The following is a 25,029-nucleotide window of genomic DNA, read 5'->3' as shown; positions in this document are numbered from 1 at the left end:
TCAGTTTGCACCGGTTAGGTGAGCTGACAGCACTTGGGTCACAAGATTCCTAGCCACCCTGCCCTTCAAAGGCAGGGTTTCTGCTTTGCTGATGGACACTGAGGTGTGGCCCCTTAAAGAAAGCGATGGCCCCTGCCAGGAACTCCAGCTGCACTGCTCTGTGAGCAACCCCTGCAGGGGCCACCTGACGACACCCCATAAGTAGGGAGGTAAGAGCACCCAGCTGCTGTCCTTGTAAAAGGAGGTCCTGTGTAATGCCTCCTCCGCCCAGGGCAGCAGATCACCAGCGCACAAACGTGCTCATGGCTCCAACGCGGCCTGGGCACCGGGCACAGCGTGTCCTGTTTTCCAAATGGAAACCTTTGCTCTAACAAACTGGGTCTCTGAACAAAGGCTCAAGCATCTGACCAGCATTTACTCTGCCGCTCCCCCTCCTGCTGCCGCTGCCTCTTTGTTCCTCCTGGTCTCAGCCCTCAGCTCTCAGCCAGGCTCCAGGAGCGCCAAGGAGAGCCCCAGGAGCTGGGGGTGGGGAGACCCGGATTCCAGGCCATAAATGCCAGCAGGCTCAGCTGCCGACACAACAGTCCCTGATTAAGATGAAAGGAGTGTGAAGCGAATTCAACCTGAAAGGGTGGGAAAGGCAGTGTACCCCAGCTAGCAGCCGGACCTGGGCCCTCCTGGCTTCAGGAGGCCTCACTCCCCCCACCCCATCGACAAAGAAACAGAAGCACATTGCAGGAACTGGCAAACAGAACAAAGAAGAAAAAGATCATCCATAATTCCACTGCCTTCATGACAGTCCCTGATAGTTTACTGGCATCATTTCCTTTCTGGCTTTTTTTTTTTTTTTTTTTGAGGAGGGGACAGGTTTGCCAAGTTGCTCTCCCAGGACGAACCTGAAATGGATTCACACTGCTAATTATCATAAATTCTGTACTATTCCCTGGCCTCCCATCTCTTGTCCCACCATTTACTCTGTTTCATTTTGGGCAAGTAATTTAGCTCCTCCTTCACTTTATCACTCAGCAAAATAAAGATAATAATTGTATCCATCTTCTAGGGCTGATGTAAGAACTGTATGGAATAAATCATATATGTTAGATGCTTCTGAAAGTAACACACTACTTAATATTCAATCATATCTCTACTGGCCAAAAACCTTCATCAAGTAGTACATTTTTTAAGTAGATTCCCATTGCTGAAGACTGAGGTTGTTTCCAGTATCTTCCTAGTATAAATTATGTACTGAAAATTAACCATATTAATGCATAACATCTTATTCTTTATGTTGCTTTCTTTGGCTAGGTTATCAGAAATAAAATCAACAGATCCAAGAGTATAAGCATTGATCCAGACTGTAAGCCATGATCCAGATTAACGAATTATTCACAAACTATTAGAATTTACAATGCTTTCAGAAATTTATGAGAATGCCAATGGAATGATGTACTTGCAAGTAATATGTATTATGAAAAAAGAAATCTGGGGCAATAATTCATGGGCCCATAATTCTATGTAGCAAACTTGATAAATTATCTAATATTTGAAATTTGCATATCTTTTTGTTTTGACCAAGAACAAAAAGAGCTCCCAAATCCCTATTTTGTGAGTGCTTATTGTCACTGTCATGTAGGGTCTGTGCTGGCCCCTGGGAGTCCCAGGACATGTTTTGGTGTGGGGAAGGAGGCAGTCATCACCATACCCAGTTGGTTCACTTTTGAACCATGTCATGCATGTGGCAAGAGCGTGTCTGCATTCTCACCTTTGGTCCTCACAGCAATCCCACTTTCATCTCCACCACGAGAACTCTAGGGCTCAAAGGAATTTTAAGGGAGTTGCAAGCCATTCAGACAGAGGGAAACAGAGTTGGAAGGACTCAGCTTCCTTTTCCAAGGGCAAGGCTGCTGCCATATCAACAGGTTGGAGGGGAGCCAGTGCAGACAGGAGGGGCTTAAGCAGATGCTGAATCAACAACCTCTATGTTGTACAAGATACCAAGTGGACAGAGCCGGACTCCAGAGTCAGCCTGACCCAGAGATGAACCTTGTTTCCACCACTCAGCTCAAGGGAGCCTTGGCAAGTTGCTTCCTTTCTCCTGGGCCTCAGAGACACTCATTCTGCAGGCCTGGACAGTGAGAGAAGCGCTGCTTCTACCAGCATCTTCACAATGAAGTGACATGCAAATGCTGGAGAGTGGCTCCCACGTCTCACATCGGGTCCCTTCTAAATTCTGCAGGGGCGACTGTTACAGTTTCGTGTGACACACTGATCAGCATCTTCTTTTAGATGTCAGGGCCTGCCAAACCTGGTTGCTGAAAAGTAGTCATTTACCTGCTGTAATTTCTCACAGTAACTGGCATTTTCTGTTCTTTATACTTAGCTTTTCAATAGCAAACAGGGATAGTGACTGAGGACTTCTGACAGATGAACTGATGCAGAGAGCAAATGACATGCATATGTAGAGTCTGATATCTTGCAAATCTGAGAGATGGCTTAAACTATAGCAATATGAAAACTGCATATCTTTATCTCAGCATAAGAAAAATGCACTTGATTCTTTTAAGCTGTTCCTACCACTTTATCATCTAGACTTAGGGGAGGGGAAAATTACCTTTATCCTTTGCTTTGGAGACATCTACTGCAACACACAAATTTTAACCCCCAAAGTCAGCTCCTCTCTGGTGCAGAAATAAAAATCACCTTGTGGTAACGACTGCCACCTTGTGGCCATATATGAAACTGTCACTAAAAATAGATGGCCAACGTTAATAAAGTCTTCTACCAGCTCCAGTATTCTTGCCTGGAAGATCCCGTGGACGGAGGAGCCTGGTAGGCTACAGTCCATGGGGTCGCAGAGTTGGACACGACTGAGAGACTTCATGCACACACGCACACATACACACACCAGCTGCAGTCTATAGGGTCACAAATAGTCACACACGACTGAACACGTATGATACACACATACATCAGCTGAACACTGTGGAAATCACATGCAGACACTGATATCTGGGGATATTTTACAGTTCACATTTTCCTGGAAAATTCTGCATTGTATATTCTATATTTATGGGCCTTCCAATCTGTTTTAGGTTAATTTCTTTTCTACTACAACATCATCTAATTGTTTGTAAGACCTCAGACTGCTTCTATAGAATCATGGGGATTTCCTTGGGTAGGTAAAAGCCCCCTGGAGTTGGGCAGGAGACACTACTTTAGTTGTTCATTAGAATAACTTAAAGTGGCCACTGCATGACCACGTCAGTCAGCTGTCTGACTCAAAGATTATCACCAGTTAAATATCATCCAACCCAATGTCAGAAAACTATCGGCTCTTTGGTGCGGCCCTGAATGTAGTCCTGCCTGGCTCATGAAACAAGGAGGAGCTGAGCCTGAAGCCCAGGTGGACAACCAGTGCCACCCACCAGTCTTGCCTTTTTCACAAGGGTGTTCTCAAACCCAGAACCATCACCGCGCTTTTCTCTGAGAACAAAGTTCTCACCCCACTTTTCTCTGAGAAAACAGCTAGATGAGGGCCAGCAAAAGACTTTAGGTGGACAAAGCACAGAGTTTGGGAAATAATGTTTTGAGGTTACTCCAGGTAGCAATGGAGGATGGGCAGAACTGAGCTCTGATGGGACCATGGACCCAGAAATGGGAAGCAGAGAATCAGGGGCATGGTGGCAGGGGCAGCGTGGGCTCCAGGACTCCTGGAGCAACTGGGGGCTCTGATGAAGAGGGTGTGGCCTCAAAGGGCCCAGACCATGAGAGGCAAGAGGAAGGAATGCAAGGAAACTGCAGCCCAAGGAGCCATCAGTTGGACCTTGAGGTGCTTGGACAGCACGGGGGTGCACGCCACGCACCCCCTTTCACCTGTCCTCCTGCCTCCTGGCTTCCCTACTCCATAGGTTCTCCATGCTGCGCATGTGCCTTTGCCAACACAAGGGGCCCTTACACATATGTGATGCTCAGCCTCACTTACTGTTGGAGAAATGCCAATTAGAACTCCAAAGTCACGTTAAAAAAAAAAATCTCTCCAGCCATCAAAATGATAGGCAGCATCATAACAGGAGAGGAGGGGAAATAAGCCTTCTCAAATGTGGTTTGGGAGTGTGAATTTAGAAATACAGCCAGCAAGTGGAAAGAGCTTGGGCTCAGCAGTCAGATTGCCTGGCTTTAAAACCTCTGCCACTTGGAAGCTAAATTTCTTCCTGCCTCAGTTTGCTCATTTGTAAAATGGGAGTGACGTTAACAGAACTTACTTCACAGGATTACCATAAAGATTAATAATACACATAAGGCACTTAGAACTGTGCCTGGTATATAAGTGATAAAGTCTTAGCTATTTTCAGCCATGATAGGAGAGAAGGCCCACTAGACTCCATCAGAATCATAAATCCATCCATTTTTGACCAAGCAATACCATTTCCCATAGTGTCCCATATAGAAATCATAGCACAGGTACATAAGATAAAAGTACAAGGGACACATTGTAAATTTGATTGAAATAAAAGTTAAGTATAACCTAAGTATATACCAACAGGAAATAGGTTAAATAATGTGTATTATGGTGTTAAAATGGAATACTATGCAGCCATTATAAATGAGGCAGTCAGGTATATACAAATATGAGACAATCTCATGATACATTATGTTTTTTTTCAGACAAATAAGGTGAATGGGGATGCAATGTACAATGTGGTGACTATAGTTAATGATATGGTATTGAATATTGAGAGTTGCTGAAAGTATTTCTTAAAGGTTCTCAATACAAGAAAACTTATGTAGCTAAGTGTGCTGATAGATGCTAACTGGATTTAGTTGTGGTGCTCATTTTACTACATATGCAAATATAAAATCATTTTTTGCACACCTAAAACAGTGTTAAATGTCAATTATATTTCATTTTTAATATGCAAATTTTTAAAAAGTATAAATTTTGCAAGATGTGTTACAGAGATTTACTCTCTTAGTAAAACCATTTTGGATTTTTTCCTTAAGAAGACAGGGGTGGGGTACTTCCCTAGTGGTCCAGTGGTTAAGAATCTGTCTTCCAATGCAGCCGACACAGGTTCGATCCCTGGTTGGGGAACTAAGATCCCACACACTTCAGGGCAACTAAGCCTGAGCGCCACAATTACTGAGCACACATGCCTCTACCAGAGAGAAGCCCACGGGTTGGAATGAAGTCTGTGTGCCACAGCCAAGACCCAAGGCAGCCAAAGATAAACAAGCATTTTTAAAAAGGAGGGTACAGAATGGTGTGCAAATATATACCACCATTTATGTTTTTTTAAATAAATACGGATGCATATATGTTGTATGTATGTATGCTTTTGTGTACAAACCATTCTCTGAACGGCTATACATGAAAGTACTAATAATAGTTTCAATCAAAGAAAGGAGATGAATACTTGGAGAATGCTTATATTACCCACTGCATACAAAAAATTTGCTTTTTCATAGTTTAAATCTGCAATCTGGTATGTCATTCTTCTGCTTAACTGTCTTTCATTCATTCTTAGGGCTAAAATACAAGCTCTTTTAACAGAGCCCTCAAGGCTCTCACAGCCTGGTCCTGGCCCACCCCACTTCTTCAGCCCAGTTCTCACCAGGCCCCTTCTCAACCTCACATTTTACATTTGTGGGCTTCATTCACCCTTCCTGTTCCTGTTTACTGGTGGTGGTTTAGTCGCTAGGTCATGTCCGACTCTTGCAACTGCATGGATTGTAGCCCTCCAGGCTCCTCTGTCCATAGGATTTTCCAGGCAAGAATTCTGGAGTGGGGTGCCAATTTCTCCTCCAGGGGATCTTCCTGACCCAGGGACCAAACCTGCATCTCCTGTTTAGGAGGCGTTTTCCTTACTGACTGAGCTGCCACAGGAGACCTGTTCACTGGTAGACCCACCCAGAGCTGCTCACCGTGGACAACTTACTCCCTTCACTCTCTCTACCTGATTACTTCTAACCGGTCCTTCTGGTTCCAGTGTAGCTGTCACTTTCTCTAGAAATGCCTTGCAGCATCCCTGGACCAGGTGTGACGCCCCCATCCCACTCCTACCATGGCCTTTACATCCCTGATGGTGGCAGAGACAAGGGGACGTGTCCTGACTTCTCTTTCAGAATGCCTTTGAGAAGCAAGAAGATTGGGAAATAACTGCCAGACCCTCCCGATGCCTTCATAGGAGCCCTCTCCCCTCTCCATTGACAGCTGAAGCCCAGTCCTGAGCCCAGTCTAACTGGGCTGCAGAATGCCCCGCCTCAGGGATGAGTCAAGGTGGATGGGAGCCCACTGTGACAAAGCAGCTTATCTCGGCTAAATATTTGCTCCTGCAGCGTCCTCTGCAACCCAGGATGAGCCTATAACTCAAGATAGGAAAGATTTTTCTATCCCTGATAAGAGGAAAGTGCTTGAAGCCCCTCTGCCTCTGCTCCCTGTGCTTCCTGCTTCAGATGCTGGCATGTGATGTGATGCTTAGGGCTGTGATATTAGGGCAAGTCCCTTGAGACCTCAAGGGCAAGAGATGCCTAATGACACTAAGCATCCCATACAATCCTAATAGTGCTATCATCAGACTTCTCAAGAAGAAAGTCTCTACTATGAACTAAACTCATCCTTTCTGTTTATTGTATAAACCACTATCAGTCATATATTCTGTTAACCACACCCAAAAGCATTCCTAATTGCACCCCATGATGAAAGTGAAGTCGCTCAGTCATGTCCGACTCTTAGCGACCCCATGGACTGTAGCCTACCAGGCTCCTCCATCCATGGGATTTTCCAGGCAAGAGTACTGGAGTGGGGTGCCATTGCCTTCTCCAGGGGATCTTCCTGACCCAGGATTGAACCCAGGTCTCCGCATTGCAGGCAGACGCTTTACCATCTGAGCCATCAGGGAAGTTCCCACCCCATGATAGGGTAGACAGAATCCCAGGATCAGTCCACAGAATCAAGCAAAGGGTCCTTGATTGAGGCCAGAAGTAAGGCCTTGGGACATTAGAAATCAAGGTGCCCTCTTTGGGCCTATCCTGGTCTGAACTCTTTTCCCTTGGTCAGAAAGAATTTAGCATTTAGCAATGGAGCCAAGGTCAAAGTCACCAGTATAAGCAGCCCATGATGTTTACTGTCTTCTTGGACTTCTATAACCTTCACTCTGCTAGAGAAGACTTATGTACAAAGACATTTTTAATCTTAGGACACATAACCCTCAAACTGGTCCTTCTCCAGGACAGCATGAAAGGAAGTGGTTAGTTCATTGGTTCTGGTCATCAGAAGTCACTGGGTACTTCAAATGACCCTACCTCGGGAGTCTCCACCCCCCAAAGTTTCTGACCTGCTACTTTATGAAACCTTCGACATATTGCAGTCAACTTTTGAAGAAAGGAGGCCATGGGGTGGTGAATTAGAGTCCTACTTACAGGGGTCTGAAAGCAGCAGAACAGCTGGGTGAGGAAGGGGTGATTGCGGGCCAGGGACAGGATCCTTTTCTCGGTCATGGTGCACTCCACATCATCGTCCTGCAGGATCACGTCCTTCTTCAGCACCTTCACAGCATAGAGGTCTCCTGTTTCTTTGATTCTTGCAAGCATCACCTATGGCAAAGCAGCAGGAAGAAGCGTGAGCCGGAGAACTCCTGCAGCTTTTAGGGTATGGCCTTGCCTGGGGCAGAAGGCCAATGGCAGGTGGGAAACAGGCATGTGGATTCTTTCCTGCCCAGACAAACGACCTCCATGGAGCAGGCTTCCTTTAACCCAAACAGCTGCAGCCAAAACTCACCTTCCCAAAGCTGCCCTTCCCCAACACTCGGATGAACTCAAAGTTGTCGATCCCAAGTCGGTTGGAGGAATTTACCCCAATGCCATTTCCTTCTTTGGTGCTCTCCTTTCCCTGTCGTCTTAGGGTTGATCTAGAAACAAGCTTCTGCAAAGAAGAAATACATGGAATCAGAAATCCCAGTGGAACCTGAAGCAGTTACAGGTAGAGAAGATCTTACTTGCAGCTTCACCCTTCAATGTAGTACATGGGGAGAGATTAACACAGCTTGACATGTGATCAGGTTCTGCCGCTCAAAGCTGTTCAGCATAAACTCCTGATCTGTGCTTACTGTATTTGGGTAAGAATCACTTAAAAATCTATCTAAGCCACTGAGTTTCAGTTTTGTGCTCAAATGGCAGTATACAGAAATACTGTCTCAGCCTGGGCCACCTGGTTGCTTTCTATAGGTGACCACATTCTAAGAGCGCCATCTGGTGTCCATGTCCTACAAGTAGCAGATTTCACAACTGCTCAGAAAATCAAAGAACAAAAGAAGCAAGGTTATAATATACCTTTTAAATTACAGAAATGAAAATTAATGTAAATATTGGAACAATGAGCAAATATATGAAGGATAATATCGACAATACCTATAATCTCATCAGCCCTCTTCAACAAAAATAAAAACATAAATATACACACATCTATCTTTACGCTTGACTAATTTTTAAAGACAATGAAATTGTTTCATAACACTAATTTTAATTTAACATTTTACATGCTATTATCATACTAACATGTTAATTGCATGCTATTAACATATGCACAGTTCTAAATGTCCTTCAAGAACATGAGTTTTTAAAAGCTGTCCAATAATTCATTTTATGGATATATCACAATTGATTCAATAACTCCCCTGATACTGGACATACAGAATATCCCCATTTTTCTCTGTATAGAAAACACTCAGTGATCGTACTTGCATGCAGATCTTCATATCAGGGTGATAAGGAGTCTGGGCTCTCAAGCAGGCTGCCTGGGTTCAAATCACAGGTCTGCAACCCAACCCTGTGACCGTGGACCAGTCACCTACCTCTCTGTGCTTCAGTTTCCACTCCTAACACAGATGTTACAGCAGCTGCCAGGTGGCTCGTTATGAGGAATAAATGAATAACTGTGCCTAAAGCTCTTAGATCAGTGCCTGGCACGTTCAATAAACCTCAGCTGCACTGTCATCACTATCAACAAGACCATCATTAGCATCCTCTATTCAGATAACTTTCCAAAAAGGGAACTCTTTGAACCAAGAATTTAAGTTTGAAGCCTTCTGATGCATGGTCAACTTGCCCTCCAGAAAGGTTAACTGCCAATACAATGAGAGCTCCTAGCTCACCAGATGGAACCAGAAGAACTCTCCAGGAAGTTCTCCAGCTGCATCCTGCAGAAGACACTACCTACAGACAAGGCGACAGTGCAGATGTCCATCCTGGGATATTTATAAGACAAGAAGAACAGAAGAGACAAGAGACCAGAAGTCTAACATCTTGGAGCATTTGACCTATGGAAAAACAGCTAATTTGGGGCAACTTCTAAGCAATGTTTGCAATAAATAGCCGGGCAACAGCCTGAAACTACAAGGGTTGTATTTATTCAACCAAGTGAAACAGTGATTGAAGATACAAAATGGATCATTTTTTAAAATCCAATTGTTCTGATAGTTTCTTCTCATAAATTTTTCAAAGACAGAAAAACTTTACCAGCTTGAATTTCACTTCCTCCACCTAAATCCTTCCCCTGGTTGGGCTGGCCCTGGCCAGAAAATTTCAAGCCAGTGTTTTTCAGTCTTTTTTTTTCTTTTAACCCATTCTTCTATTTTGATAGACTGAAGACGTCACTTTTTAGTGATGAACTCTCAGATAATAGGTAATTTGGGTTTTCTCACTATTAAGTGTCGGAACATTAAAGATACTTGGTTCAAATGACATGTGACACTGCCCATTCCTGGAGACTGTGCTGCATGGCTCAGCTCTTTCCCACGGAGTTTCAGAAGCTCTGGGGCAGGCCGAAAGCCCTAACCTGACACTCTTCAGGCACAGCAGTCTGCGTGCGTGCATGCTAAGTCACTTCAGCCACATCTGACTCTGTGCAATCCTAAGGGCTGAAGCCCGTTAGGCTCCTCTGTCCATAGGATTCTCCAGGCAAGAATATTGGAGTGGGTTGCCATGTTCTCCTCCAGGGGATATTCCCAACCCATGAATTGAAGCTGCATCTCTTACAGCTCCTGCGTTAGGAGGTGGGTTCTTTACCACTAGCACCGCCTGGGCTTCCTTGGTAGCTCAGATGGTAAAGAATCTACCTCCCAATGCAGGAGACAATCCCTGGGTCAGGAAGATTCCCAGAGAAAGGAATGGCAACCCACTTCAGTTTTCTTGCCTGGGAGATCCCATGGACAGAGGTGCCTGGTGTGCTACAGTCAAGGGGGCTGCAAAGAGTTGGACATGACTGAGCCACTTTCACTTTACTTTTCCTCAAATCAAGAATACAGTGTCAGTCCAAGGCCCCGATCTACCAGATGGGGCCCTCCACCTGGTAGAGGTGGTTAGTGAAAACAAAGGAAACGAGGTGGTTAGTGATGACATTTTTTGGACAACCAAGCACCTGTCAGTGAATGCACTTCCCTTCCTAAGTATCCGAAGATATTTGCCAGTTCAGTCTACAACTTTCCTGAACCAGACATCAAGCTACACATTTTAAAAGCCACAGCCATAGCCATGGATCATTCCCCAGCTCTCGGCAGACCCCAACTAGCAAGGCAGCAATTGGATGTGGCTGAAGCTCTAACAGACCAGGGGAGGGTATGGGTCACTCAGGGAGGGGAGAAGACAAAATGCACACAGCAACAGACCCGCTCCACCCACCCCCAAGAGCCAAGAGGAGGGAACTCCTGTCTGTGGCTGGACCAGAGATAAATTCACTATCCATACAAAAACTTCACACTCCGGATTCCAGGGCTGTGGAGAATGTCAGCTCTTCAACTTAAACGACTTCAGAGAGGAGGAAGCAGAGGCCCACAGTTACTGGTCAGCTGTACAGCTAGGGATCCCACCAAGAGTAGAACCCAGGCCCCTGGCTTCCAGGCTTTTCACCAGACCACAATGATAGGAAGTTAATTTACAAAAAAAAAAAAAAAATCCTTTTTCTGCTTATTGCAATGTCTGCACACTCACTATTTGTTGTTACATAACTGTATACAGAATCTTATTTGTAGAAGAAAATGCTCTTTAAAAATGCAATAAATCTGTTTACCGTATTTGCTGAGACTAGAACTTGGATCACGCCACACACGACGCGAGGACTCACCACATCTGGGAACAATGTCCAGATTATAATATGGGGAAACAGTAAAGGCTCACCGAGGTTGGAGAAATATTTCCAGGTTGGAGGCCCATTCCCGCCAGAGTCTTGGCCAGCTCCACCGCGTTTACCCCGCAGTTTGGGGCCACGTTCGCTTGACATCGAATGTGTACATTCATTTTACATACTGGAGGGAAGAGGAGAAACGAATCCACATTCAGCAAAGAGCCACGTCAACATGAGATGTAAAACAGAATCGTGATGACCTGAGGGACTGTGGCCGGGCAACCGCACAGGCTGAACAATGCCATCTTCTCTTAAAATTCAACTGACTCAAATAATGATCCCTGACAGGGGAGCCTGGTGGGCTGCCATCTATGGGGTCGCACAGAGTCGGACATGACTGAAGCGACTTAGCAGCAGCAGCAGAGTGTAAGTAAATCCCTGACTTTCTCTATTTCTGTTTTGTGCAGAAGCAGAAAACCTAGCATACTGAAGAATAATAAATTTCAAATACCTTTTTTTTTTCACCACAACTTGATGAAAGACATTCAACTATGTTACATTTTAACAATCATCACCAATTTCCCAGCATGATTCAACACAGATTAAAATGTTCATCAGAGTGACAGCTCAGTCAACTAAGTAACAAGGAAACATGCCAAGTGACTTTATACTCTTCCTTGTACCTCTCAAAAAAAGGTGGTAATTACAAAGCCATGTGTAGATGGCTGTTCAAACAGTGAAGTGGTGAGTCTGAGAGAAAAACCTCTAAGTACAGCCTTCTTTCTGAGCACTGTCTTTGGCTGGCCCCCACAGCACAGAACGCGGCATCCTGTGTGGCTGTGTTTCTCAGGGCTTGCAGCCTGTGGCTTCATGGGTGACAAAAAGCAATTGATTTAAAGGTCAAAGTAAGTGACAGTTGGAAGAGCAGAGCGAAGCAGACTAAGCTCCTGGCGCACAGGAAGCTGACTTGGGATGATGAAAGACCTGAGGTTTAATCAGCACAAAGTTCTGATATGGTTTCTTGACCTGGTTCTGCAGAGTGGAGGCAGAAATGAAGCAGCATAATACATGTTTGGGACGTGTCAGCCCATCTTTGGAAGGATGCACAGTTCCAAAATTTCTGGGAGCTAAATTTATGCAATTTAGGGTTATCTTCTTTGAGAAAAAGAACACTCTGGGGCTTCCCTGGTGGCTCAGTAGTTGGGAATCCGCCTGCCAATGCAGGAGACACTGGTTCGATCCTTGGTCCGGGAAGCTCCCACATGCTGTGGGGCAACTAAGCTGGTGTGCCACAACTATTGAGTCTGTGCTCTAGAGCCCGGGAGCCACAGCTACTGAAGCCCACACACCCTAGAGCCCATTCTCCCCAACAAGAGAAGCCACCGCAGTGGGAAGCCCCCAGATCACAGAGTAGTCCCTGCTCGCTGCAACTAGAGCAAAGCCCACGTATAGCAACAAAGACCCAGCGTGGTCAAAAATAAATAAAATCATTTAAAAAAAGAAAAAGAACACTCCATCAAGTAGAGAGCTTGGAAGGTTCCTTGCAAGGGAGGGACTCTGAGGCTTAAGCTTTATTAGCTTCATAGGACATCCTCCTCTCTCAGGAAGGCTGGTATGGAGACATACAAGCCAGTAGTGGCCTTTCTAAAGCACCACGTGACAAGAAAAGCAAAAATGATAGGAATTCTGTAGGTGTGCTATCCTTAGCACCACCAGGGACAAGAACCATGCAGATGAGCCCCACCCATGGCTCTGTACAGAGCATATAGGAGCAGAAAGTGACTTTCACCCTAGAAAGGGACACCGCCCACCTCATGATCAAGCAGTGCCTGAAACAAAGCCACACGGGCACTGTCTGCACTGTTTTGGTTGAAAAAGAATTTATTTCACGTATCTATGAAAAAAGAATCCTTGTGACTCCCATGGACTGTAGCCCATCGGGCTCCTCCGTCCATGGGGATTTGCCAGCCAAGAATACTGGAGTGGGTTGCCATGTCCTCCTCCCGGAGATCTTCCCCACCCAGGGATGGAACCCAGGTCTCCTGCATTGCAGATAGATTCTTTACCTTCTAAGCCACCAGGGAAGTCCACACACACACAGCACACATGAAAAAAGAATAATCAAATGGGGCTCTGGAGAAACAAAAGAACTGGTCTTTCTTAAAAACAAGGGACTAGCCCTTTTTCGGTAATAGAAGCAGGTTTGGTAAATCCAGCCAGTGGAAGTTGCCCAGTTTTATTGACATGAACTCTGCCTTCCTCTGGTGACTTAGAATGTCTAAGGCTTTAAGCTGAACTTCACATGTATTTCAGCAGGGGACAGTGCATCCCACAACAGCCAGACTGTTTCAGAAACACTCAGTGAGAGATGACTCCAGGCCAGTAGCCTCTCAACTCCTAACAGGACAGGGATCAGCCCCCATTTCCTGACCCTTTGCTAAGGCAAAAGCTCAAAACTCAGGTTCTGTTGGGCATAGCTGTTGAAGTGCAAGCCCACATGGGGCCAAACCTGAAGAGTCCTTCATTCCACCTACCCTCCAATCTCTATCAAGCTCTTTGAGAAGACACAGGGCAGCTCCAGCTATGCCTTTGTAACGCAGTTTCTGCTTATTTCTAGTGAGGTCATCAGACCACCTCTCTTGCCAGTTCTTTACCCATAACCCAACCTTTTCTGCTGACCACCTCACCTCCTACTATCGTCCATTTCTGACCAGATGCCATTTTTTCCTCTTTCATATACCTATTGAAATACACAACGACTAGCCTGTACTCAGCACTGAACAGAGGATAGCCAGCAGCCTAGCTAACCAGATGGGACATTTAATTTAGCAACTGCGTAAACAGGCTGTAGTCAGGACATTTGTGGATCGAGTGCAGCTCTCTGTACATGCCCGACAAGGGACGATCAAGAGTCACTGAGACGTGTGTTTATAAAAGGTCTAAAACCATCAGTTCTAGGTCAGATCCTGAACTGCAGACTTTGGAAAGCTGGCAGCGAGGTGTTCTCCTGGGGAAGCAGCTACCCCGCGCGCCAGCACCTCACTTTTACACTGAAGTCCTTGCCGCATTATGCCCCAGAGCAGCGAGCCACAGTGGTCGCAGAACGTCGGCACCTTATAGTTGTGGACGCTGAACTTGTGTGGGATGTTGATTCCAAACCTCTGCTCAGCAGTCTGCGAAAAGGAAACAGGAGGATGAGAGCTGAAATGCCACACCTTCTCCGAAAACCGTTAACAGGAGCCCACCAAACTCACAGTGTTACTATCCCACCTGAGATGGGTACATCATTACTGCTCAGCAGCAGTGAATCACCCAGGCCTGACAATGCAGACTGACCACGTTTTCTAGTGAACAAGACTGGACAGAAATGTGTGGTATGCAAGATTGTTCTCCATCCTCGGAGATTAAAAGAAATTTGAATTTTCATTTCATCTTTTATATTCAAGCTGTGTGTCTCTCCCTACCAATCCCCTCACAACTATGTCCATTTCCTGGAACCTTTGAAGTTCAGGATTAAACAAGCCTTTTATAGACTACATACACTTACTATCACCACAAGGTCTTCCAAAAATTCATTATATCATGAGGACAGGGCCGAGGGTGGTACCCAGAGGACATGGGCTCACCTAAGGAATTCATTCCAAAGTGACATTCCAGTGGTGATCTTATTCCTCCCTTCCAGCCTCTGCCTGTCTTTGGATTTTGGTATCTCAGTGCAAAGATTCTGCTTTTATGTCACATACAATCACTTCTTGGATCAGGTGTAATCTCATACTATTTTCAGCAAATCATTAGATTAGGCGTCTGCTCTAATCTACATCAAATTTAAAGCAATAACAACAGAGCCAGGCATCACAAGGAATGGGGTAATATTACTCCTCTTGAAACCTTTCTGGGCTCTTTCTCAAAAGAAAGAACACACGCCTCTATGTGTACTCCATAGCAATCCTGGGTGTACACTGTAAAGGACCATCAATTCAGAGCCAGACTCTTCGGTGAACCCGTGAATTTACCAATAACTGTTGGTAATATTTCACCCTCCTTCTACCTTCAGAATTTAGAGCGTTATACCCACCTCAGCTGGACGCAAAATGGCAAGAGAGAAGTTCAAGAATTTATGTATAAATAAACATCCTCCCTGAAATTTCTTGAGAGGCTAGAAGGGGCCAACAGTCACTTTATCTAGAGAGTGCAATTTACAGTTAACAACATATTTATCACATCAGTTGTGTCTTGCAGTATTGACCCTATTTTAAGATTTAGGGTGAGAGAGAAGCTAGCTAGCAGAGGCTGGATTCTACACTCAAATACCAGTCATCCAGTGCCAAACTCAGGGAACTTCTCACAATTCCAAATCTCTCTTGAAATTAGAAGAACTGATCCCTAGAGCTTTTACCCAGCTGATCACTAATGGAATTATCTTAAGGACAGGTTAAGCTAAGCAAGTACAGAAATACAATGCCATAATATAACAAGGAGAGACATTTCAATTCTGATACCATCGTCGTCTTCAAGGAATATGGAAGGAAAGTGGGGGGTGCAGCAAAGAGGGACAGAGGGAGAGAGAGAAAGAGAGAGACCCAGAGGCGGAGAGGGAGAGAGAAAGGAGGAGGGAGGGAGAGAGGGAGAGAGAGAATGTGCACACATAAGCGTGTGTAGACAATCAGCAAACTGCTATCTTACCTTTGAATCCACTTTGTTAATATTGTTTTGGCAAGTGCAGGCTGTAACAATTAGATGATGGCAGCGCTTGTGGACAACACAGGTGCACACTGGGGAATAAAATCCAGCAGTTATACATTTATCAGAGGCTGACAGCCTAGCCAGTTTCAGTAGAGTAACAAGGGCTAGATGCTGGGCTCATGGGAAGCCTGTGCTCCCCTCCTTCCTATATTCTTTGCCCTCACCCTAACTCAGGCTTTTGCTCATGCTCAAACTATTCATACTCAAGTCTGGAACCCATGTCATCATTCCTGGCTTTAATCCTTCCTGTGCCTACCTCCAGAGGAATCATCTCACAGTATGCTGCTGACATCCTCAGCCCCATGATCTAAAGCACTCAATCGTGTCTCACTATCAGTCAGAACAGAGCTGAAATTTTCCAGATCAGTTTCAGGGTCTCTCAAGCCCACCCCAGACTCACTTGTCACATTTCTTCTCTGATGGTTTTTTGTCCCATTAAAAACTAGACTAGCTGCTCTTCCTGGAGTAAGTCTTCACCCTCCTCCACACACTGTCCACATCCTTCTCAATTCCCAGGATATCTTCCTTTCCTATCACTTAACTAAATCAAATTTATAACAGGTCACGAAACTTTTAAAAATGTTTCTTCCATGGAAATACACTCCCCATGACTTCCCTTCTAGACTGAAACTCTCTCCCCCTCCTCTGATCTCCTAAACTTTTAGCTGGCCTCCCTCATTTAAAGTGTTCCACATATGGCCTCCAGTGTACTCAGGATTCCCAGCCAGCATGATGACTTGAACAAAGTAGGCATTCACTAAGTATTTGCAGAATGACTCAATCAATTGTTTGAATAGCTAGAATTTTATAAATAACTTTTTCTTCGTTTTCATTTAGATAACTGATAGAGTGTAGACACAGCCCAATTTCCATTAAAGAGCAATGAAACAATATTAAAAATACACATCATTTTTAAGATCTTTCAAGACACATGAAAGTTTCCAGGATTAAATATGTAAAGACAGATGACAAATCAGTAAATAGTACTATAGTCTAAAACAAATCTAGCTTTCATCAGATTGAATTCTCAGGAGAACCAAACTGAAAGTGCCCAGGGAACTAACTAGTCTTTTTATAAGAGGGAATCCTTCACATAGAAAAAATTTATATTCTGAGGCATTTGTGTTTTTCACAGTCAGCTTGGCTACAGGTTTATTAATTTGATTGATATTTTCAGAGAACTAGCTTTGGATTTAGTGGCTTTTCTTTATTGGTTCCCTAATTTAAATTTCACTGTTTCCCACTATATTTTTATTATTTATTTTCCACCGCTCATTTTAGGCTTAAGTTTCTCTCCTTTCTGAGACGGAAACTTAGATTGTTGATTCTATCTTTCTTCTTTTGTAATCTAAACATTTAATACTATAAATTTTTCTCTCAGCACTGCTTCTCACGAACTTTGATAAACTGTATTCTTACTGGGTTTAAAATATTTTTTTAATTTCCTTTCAAATCTTCTTTGACCCATGAGCCATTTAGAATATATTGCTTAATCTCCAAATACTTGGAAGTATTTTAATTATCTTTCTGTTACTGATTTTCAGTTTCATTACACTGCTGTCTGAGAAGATACTTTTTAGGATTTCAATTCTTTTATATTTGTTATTGTTGGTTTTATAGCCTAGAATGTGTTCTCTGTTGGTAAATTTTCCTAGAAAACTTATGAAGAATGTGTATTCTGCTTCTCTTAGATGGAGTATTCTATAAATGTCAATTTGATCAAGTTGTGATAATGCTGTTATGGGGTCTCATTTGACCTACAGAGAGTTATTTATCAAAATATTAATGGAATGTACCCTGTTTCCTCTTGGTATAATCACTCAACACAGAAACAAGATTAAATATACTTTCAAAAATGTTTTCTTACCTTGGCATTGATAACCCTGTTTTCCAAATACACCCCTGGTTCAAGACAATAGAGAAAAAAGTAACCATTAGTCAAACATTTCAGCAACAATTCCTATAATTACAGTACTTAAGGAAAACAAATTTCATCCTCTAGTCCTTTATAAAAAATAAAATTTCAGAGAAGCAGCAGTGATGACGTCCTTTTTGAGTGCTTGTAACCATAAGACAAAAAGGAAATTGACAAATTAGAATACTCCAAATCATAAAAACAGGTAAGTATTGCCAATTCTTATTCTACCAACCTCCGTGGCAATCCCCCTAGTCCTCAGTGAAAATAAGCCCTTCTCTGCGTGTGACTGAACCTCAGGCTGATGTGTCACTCTACCGCCTAACTGAGCATTCGCTCTCATATACACAGAAAGATGTGTAGAAGGTGAAGTTTAGATGCAGATATACATACGGAGGTAAACAGGCGAGTCCAGTGGACCTGACTGACCTGAAGCATCTTTCCTCTTCTCTGTGCACACATCACCCCAGAGTCTACACGGGAGAAGTACAACCACAAGATGCCCATCATGCTCATAGCTCCCATCTCTGTCTCTCCCTAATACAGTCTGCATGACAGTGGTACAGTTTTCACCCTCATTAATAAAGATCACATTTTACTAAGCCTGTAGGATGTGCTAGGCAATGAGCCAAGCAGCCAACATGTACTATCTCACTTCATCCTCACAAAGGCCATGTGAGGTAGCACACGTGATAGGATGACCTAGAGCACAGATCATAGAGTCAGATGGCCTGGATGTGTTTGGGGGCAAATTGTTAACTTCTTTGAGCCATTGATTCTTACTGTATCAAAGGCATAATGATAACAGTACTTACTTTATGAGGTCATCATGAAGATTAAAAGGGTTGATAAAGACTTAGAACAGTGCCTGGCACTCTAAGTGTACATAAAATTTTACTATGTAAATAAAATAAAATTATTATCTCTGTTTTGCAGATGAAGAGACACTGATGGGTTATATAACTTGTCCAGGTTCACATATCTAGTTGGTGATGAGAATGAATGCCAAGGTCTATATGTTTAATCATATATATATAAAACAGATATACCACTATTTTAAGTGTGTGTATAGGGAGTGAGGAGGTAGGTTGGAGTTAAAGTTCCCTGGTAGAAAAACATTAAGTTAAATTATCAAGCAACTTTCCACTTAGAATGTTAGTTGAGATCACAAGTTCTCACCCAAAATGCCTACTAAACACCTGTAGTAGCCAGGTCATGCGAAGAAGAGAAGTTGAATGGTGTGACATGAAATAAACAGCAATAGACAGTCACTCTTCCGGTTGGCCAAACCCATGGAGGGGTGTGTCCACAGCTAACTGGAGCATGTAAAGAAGAGAACTGGCTCAAAGTGTCCAGAGATGCTAATTTTTCCCATTTAAAAATGGAATAGGAATATTTTGTTAAAGACTATAACTTTAGGCTTCATCATACCAACAACCAGTATAGGGCCTTTGGTTTAGACAAGACTCTCTTTCTTTTAATTTTTTAATGTGTACAAAGTTAGGGTCATTTCTTTTTTAAAATTTATCTTATTGAAGTACAGTTGATTTATGATGTTATGTTAGTTGCTCGTGTATAGCAAAGTGATTTATTACAGATAGGTTCTCTTTTAGGTTCTTTTCCATTATAGGTTATTAGAAGATATTGAATATAGTTCCTGGTATTATACAGTAGGTCCTTGTTTTTATATTTTTTATATATATGTGTGTATGTCTGTTAATCATGAATCCTTATTTTATCCCTGTCCCCTCCTTCCCCCTTTGATAACCATAAGTTTGTTTTCCATGTCTGTGAGTCTATTTATGTTTTGTAACTAAGTTCCTCTGTATAATTTTTTATATTCCATGTATAAGTGATATCATATGATATTTGTCTTTCTCTTTCTGACTTCATTTAGTAAATGAAGTTGGTTGAAAGAATACGGAAACAAGACTCATATCTACGGTACCTACAAGAAACTCACTTCAGATCTAAAGAAACACAGACTGAAATCCAGGGGATGGAAAAAGGTATTCCATGTGAATGGAAATCAAAAGAAAGTTCAAATAGCAATACTTATATCAGACAAAACAGACTTCAGAATTAACACTGTTACAAGAGCTAAAGAAAGACACTACATAATGATCAAGGATCAATCCAAGAAGAAGATGTAACAACTGTAAATATACATGCATCCAACATAGAGGCACCTCAATATATAAGGCAAATATTAACAACCATTAAAGGGAGAAATTGGCAGTAACACTATAATATTAGGTGGCTTTAATACACCACTTACAGCAATGGACAGACCATCCAGACAGAAAATCAATAAGGAAACACAGGCCTTAAATAAAATATTAGACCAGATGGATCTAATTAATATTTATAAAACACATCACTCAAAGCAGAAGAATACACATTCTTTTCAAATGCATATGGAACATCCTATAGGATGCATTCTCCTCGATCACATGCTAGGCCACAAAACAAGCTTCAATAATTTTAGAAAATTGAAATGTCAAGCATCTTTCCAACCACAACACTATGAGATTAGAAATCAACTACAGGAAAAAAACTTCAAAAAACACAAACACGTGGAGGCTAAACAATATGCTACCAACCAACCAATGGATCACTGAAGAAATAAAAAAGGAAATTTAAGAAAAGATACCTAGAGACAAATGGGAATGAAAACATGGCAATCCAAACCCTATGGGATGTGGCAAAATTAATTCTAAGAGGGAAGTTTATAGTGATATAATCTTGCCTCAGGAAATAAGAAAGAGCTCCATAAACAACGTCACCTTACACCTAAAAAACTAGAGAAAGAAAACACAAAGCTCAAAGTTAGTAGAAGGAAAGAAATCGCGAAGATCAGAACAGAAACAAGTGAAATAGAAACTAAAAAACAATAGGAAAGATCAATGAAACTAAAAATTAGTTCTTCAAAGAGATAAACAAAATTGATAAACCTTTAGCCAGACTCATCAAGGATAAAAAGAGAGGGCCCAAATCAATAAAATCAGAAATGAAAAAGAAGTTATAACTGACATCACAGAAATACAAAGGCTCATAAAAGACTACTATATGCAACTATATGCCAATAAAATGGACAAACTAGAAGAAATGGAAGAATTCTTAGAAAGGTACAATCTCCCAAGTCTGAACCAAGAAGAAATAGAAAATCAGAACAGACCAATTACCAGAACTGAAATTGAATCCGTAATAATAATAATTTTAAAAACCTTCCCAACAAACTAAAGTTCAGGCTCAGACGGCTTCACAAATGAATTCTACAAAACATTTAGAGAAGAGTTAACAAAACTGCAGAGGAAGGAAGACTTCCAAACTCATTGTATGTGCCCATCATCAACCTAATACCAAAATCAGAGAAAGATATCACAAAAAAAGAAAGTTACAGGCCAATATCACTGATAAACACAGATGCAAAAAATCGTCAACAAAATACTAGCAAATCAACTTCAGTAATACTTTAAAAGGATAATAGACTAAACCCTGTTCATGATTTAAAAGACCAGAACCATAAGCTAAAGCCTGGATTTTGACTTGCTAAAAGGTATAAAATCCAAAGTAATCACAAAAAAGCCCACATGATACAAAGCAATTGATCAATATGCAGAAATGAACCAAGTGTTTCTGCCTTAAACAAAATGACTAAGTTCGGTTCAGTTCAGTCACTCAGTCGTGTCTAACTCTTTGCGACCCCATGAACCGCAGCATGCTACAGCTCCCTGTCCATCACCAACTCCCAGAGTTCACCCAAACCCATGTTCATTGAGTTGGTGATGCCATCCAACCATCTCATCCTCTGTCCATCCCCTTCTCCTCCTGCCCTCAATCTTTCCCAGCATCAGGGTCTTTTCCAATGAGTCAGCTCTTCGCATCAGGTGGCCAAAGTATTGGAGTTTCAGCTACAGTATCAGTCCTTCCAATGAATATTCAGGACTGATTTCCTTCAGGGTGGACTGGCTGGATCTCCTTGCAGTCCAAGGGACTCTCAAGAGTCTTCTCCAACACCACAGTTCAAAAGCATCAATTCTTCTGCGCTCAGCTTCCTTTATAGTCCAACTCTCACATCCATACATGACCACTGGAAAAACTATAGCCTTGATTAGGCAGACCTTTGTTGGCAAAGTAATGTCTCTGCTTTTCAATATGCTGTCTAGGTTGGTCATAACTTTCCTTCCAAATGACTAAAGTTTGCAACAAAAGCAAAATGCAAGAGTGTTTTTCTTCCTTCTGAGAAGAGTGTGTGTATGTTTTGTGCAAGTGAGGGGGTATTTCTTCTTTCTCTCTGAAAGTAAATGTGTTTAATGTTGCCTCTAATTGAAGACTGGAGGAGGAAATGGCAACCCACTCCAGTATTCTTGCCTGAAGAATCTCATAGACAAAGGAGCCTGGCAGGCTACAGTCCATGGGGTCACAAAGAGTTGGACACGCCTGAGTGACTTCACCTTCACTTTCTAACTGAAGATAACTACTACTTAAATTTATTTCACATTATAGATTTGCCTCTTAGACTTAAGCTTGAGTGACATATATAATAAGATATTATTCCAAATCATCTAGAATTTCTCAACTATTAACTATCTTAATTCTTATATGTCAGGGATTATAGTATGTGGTCACTGAAAGCTATTACCTTCAGGCTGAAGACCGCTGTGTGCTTAATGTAGCTGAAACAATTAATTTCTGTAAGTCATCATGTGATTCACGCCTTCTTACAGAAATACTGTTGATATTTCTTTCCTCAAGTGTAGACCATTTATTAATTGATTAGCCTCTCTAATTATTGCTTTTTGACCAATTCATGATTCATTAACATTTTTACCAAAATGACTAGCAAAAGAAATAACATTTAAAACTTAATCTGTAAATTGTGTAATTTTTTTCTGCTGGTTTGGGGATTAAAGTTTCTAGGTCAACATATTAGAATAAGAGGGAAAAAATCAGATTCTAAAACAATTCTTAATAATCATGTCTTCTCCTGAAATCACACAAAACCAGAGGAAGTCTCAGCTCATGGCAGGAGAGAAGCCAAGGAGCCTCTTACCAGATAAACTCCCTGCAGTGAGAGCAGTAGGTGGGCTGCCTCAGGTATGTGGCCATGAACTTGTGTCCGTTGATCTGGTGGACTCGCCTTCGCATAGCCCTTTGGCGCTTCCTGGTAAAATGTTTGAAGATTCGGTCTCTCTGGAGAGTAGCTATATATTAAAAGAAGGGGGGAAAAAAAGAGTGTAATGAATCTATCTGCATCTAACGTATGAGAAAGTTGGATAGTTCAAATACTTCCCAGGTTCTTATTATTATTTTCTTTCTTTAAGATACAAAACAGCCCCCCAAATCCTCATGCTTTGTTGGACCTATGGAACTCTGAGATTCCCATTGCCTGACTATCTTGGGCTAGTCTCTCCAGCACAGAGCCTGGGTTCCCCAGGGTTCTGAGGTCCCAGTGTGTGACAGCAGCGTGGTCACAAGGCACTTGCCCGGCTGTCTAGGACCTTAGATTCACTGACCGGCTGGCAAACGGGACTCCTCATTACTCTCCTTCCATGCTAGTGTCGTCACAAAACTTAGTGGAGGAATTGCCCCCAGCACAGTGACAGCCCTGCCCAAAAGCATCATTTCCAGCACCATCTCTGTTGACTTGGAATACACAGGAATTAACTGGGAATACACTCAAAATTCCTTTTCTAATCTCACATTTTAAAGATGGTGGCTCCTAATCTGAAGACTTGAGAATCGTGCACCATTTAGATGCACGATTTAGATGGTAAAGGATCTTTTCCACTTTACTATTCTAGAATATTCCCAATGTATGCAGAGACTTGTGATTGTAAAATAAAGATTCCTTCTTCAATAATGCTTTCTCCAAAGGAAATTAGAGGAATCATACAAGAATAATCTGCTAATACATTTTAAAACCTGGGAAAAAAAAGTAGAAGATTTCTGTGTAAACATGTAAACATAATGATCAAAATTCACTAAGAGTTACATAAAACAATAGTCTAACTTTTTAGAAAGAATTATAAAGATTTTAAAGGACTACCTCTAATTTTGAAGCAGTCATTTAGGTAGACTTTTCCCAGTAGCAATTATACTCAAATAACCAGAAACTTCTGTACTACTCAGCATTACCTTAAAAGAAAAACTCACTGTGACCAAGTAGGAATTTTCTCAGAAGCATAACAATAGGCATATTATTATAAAACCTATTATATCTTATTCTATTAATAGGTAAAAGAATAAGTATGACAGTTTCAATAGATGTTAAAAAGGCACTTGGTAAAATTTAACTTGTAATCCAATAAAAAATTCTTTTAAAAAGACTAGAAGAGTGTCTCTTCAACATGACTAACACATGATTTCACAGATCAAAAGCTAAATGGTAATTTTTTTAAAATTCCAGTGACAGTTAAGAATAAGACTAATTATCACCACTATTATTTAATATTATTCTGAAAGTAGTTGCTAAAATTATTAGATATGAAAATTAAAGATCAAAGTACCAGGAAAAGGTGCCAAAGATACCATTATTTGAAGTTATTTAATGTATGACTAGAAAACTCAGGAGAATTTAGCCTAATTTATTAAAAAATGAGTACAGTATGATGGACAGGAATAAGTCATTAAAAGCCAAGGTATTTATTATGTCAAAAGAACTGATTAGAATAATCTTAAAAATCCCATTAATATAGCTACAAAACTATCTAGGAAATAATTTATCAGAAGTGCAAGATTTATATGAAAAAAGACCATAAAATCAATTGAAGAAGATGAACAGATGTGTAAAAATGAAGTTCTTAAATTGGAACACTCAATACTATAAAGCTGTCAATTCTTTCTAAACTAATCTCTAAACTGAACAAAATCACAATCAACATTCCCAAAGGATGTTTTTAAACTCAACATTTTTTTTCAAAGTTTATTTGGTACCATAAATATTTTAAAACTGTTCAAAAATTTCAATGAGAGAGGACTTGCTGTACATGTTAAAACACATTATAAAATTACAATAATTTAAACAGTGCTTTACCCCTTCAAGAACAGTCCAAACTAGAAATCAATTTAGCTGAAAGATAATATGGTTCAAATCAGTGGGAAAGATGGATTTATTCAATAAGTAGTGTTCAGACAACTCGGTAGCCTTTTGGAAAATATCTTTACCTCACTTCTTACACCTAAATAATCTAAGATAAATGTTAAAGTGGAAATTACAGAAAGAAAGAAACCACAGAGGGGGGAAAAAATA

At 41.7% G+C, this 25,029-nt stretch overlaps 1 protein-coding gene across 2 annotated transcripts in view; it reads right to left on the bottom strand.

The window, feature by feature from the left end:
- The window catches only part of PRKCH (protein kinase C eta), a 362,213-nt gene that overhangs the window by 214,568 nt on the left and 122,616 nt on the right, over positions 1–25,029 (bottom strand). For both annotated transcript variants that reach the window (XM_027971917.3, XM_027971916.3), the window contains exons 3-9: positions 22,831–22,981; positions 17,727–17,761; positions 15,800–15,888; positions 14,160–14,289; positions 11,170–11,297; positions 7,778–7,921; positions 7,420–7,593 (exon numbers count right to left, since the gene is read on the bottom strand). In XM_027971917.3, coding sequence (XP_027827718.2) covers positions 7,420–7,593; positions 7,778–7,921; positions 11,170–11,297; positions 14,160–14,289; positions 15,800–15,888; positions 17,727–17,761; positions 22,831–22,981 — 851 coding nt within the window. The remainder of the gene's footprint in view (positions 1–7,419; positions 7,594–7,777; positions 7,922–11,169; positions 11,298–14,159; positions 14,290–15,799; positions 15,889–17,726; positions 17,762–22,830; positions 22,982–25,029) is intronic.

This window comes from Ovis aries, chromosome 7 (genome assembly GCF_016772045.2).
Source record: "Ovis aries strain OAR_USU_Benz2616 breed Rambouillet chromosome 7, ARS-UI_Ramb_v3.0, whole genome shotgun sequence".
Classification (NCBI taxonomy): Eukaryota; Metazoa; Chordata; class Mammalia; order Artiodactyla; family Bovidae; genus Ovis; species Ovis aries.
The sequence above is the reverse complement of the archived record's forward strand: the minus strand, read 5'-3'. Positions and strand labels throughout refer to the sequence as shown.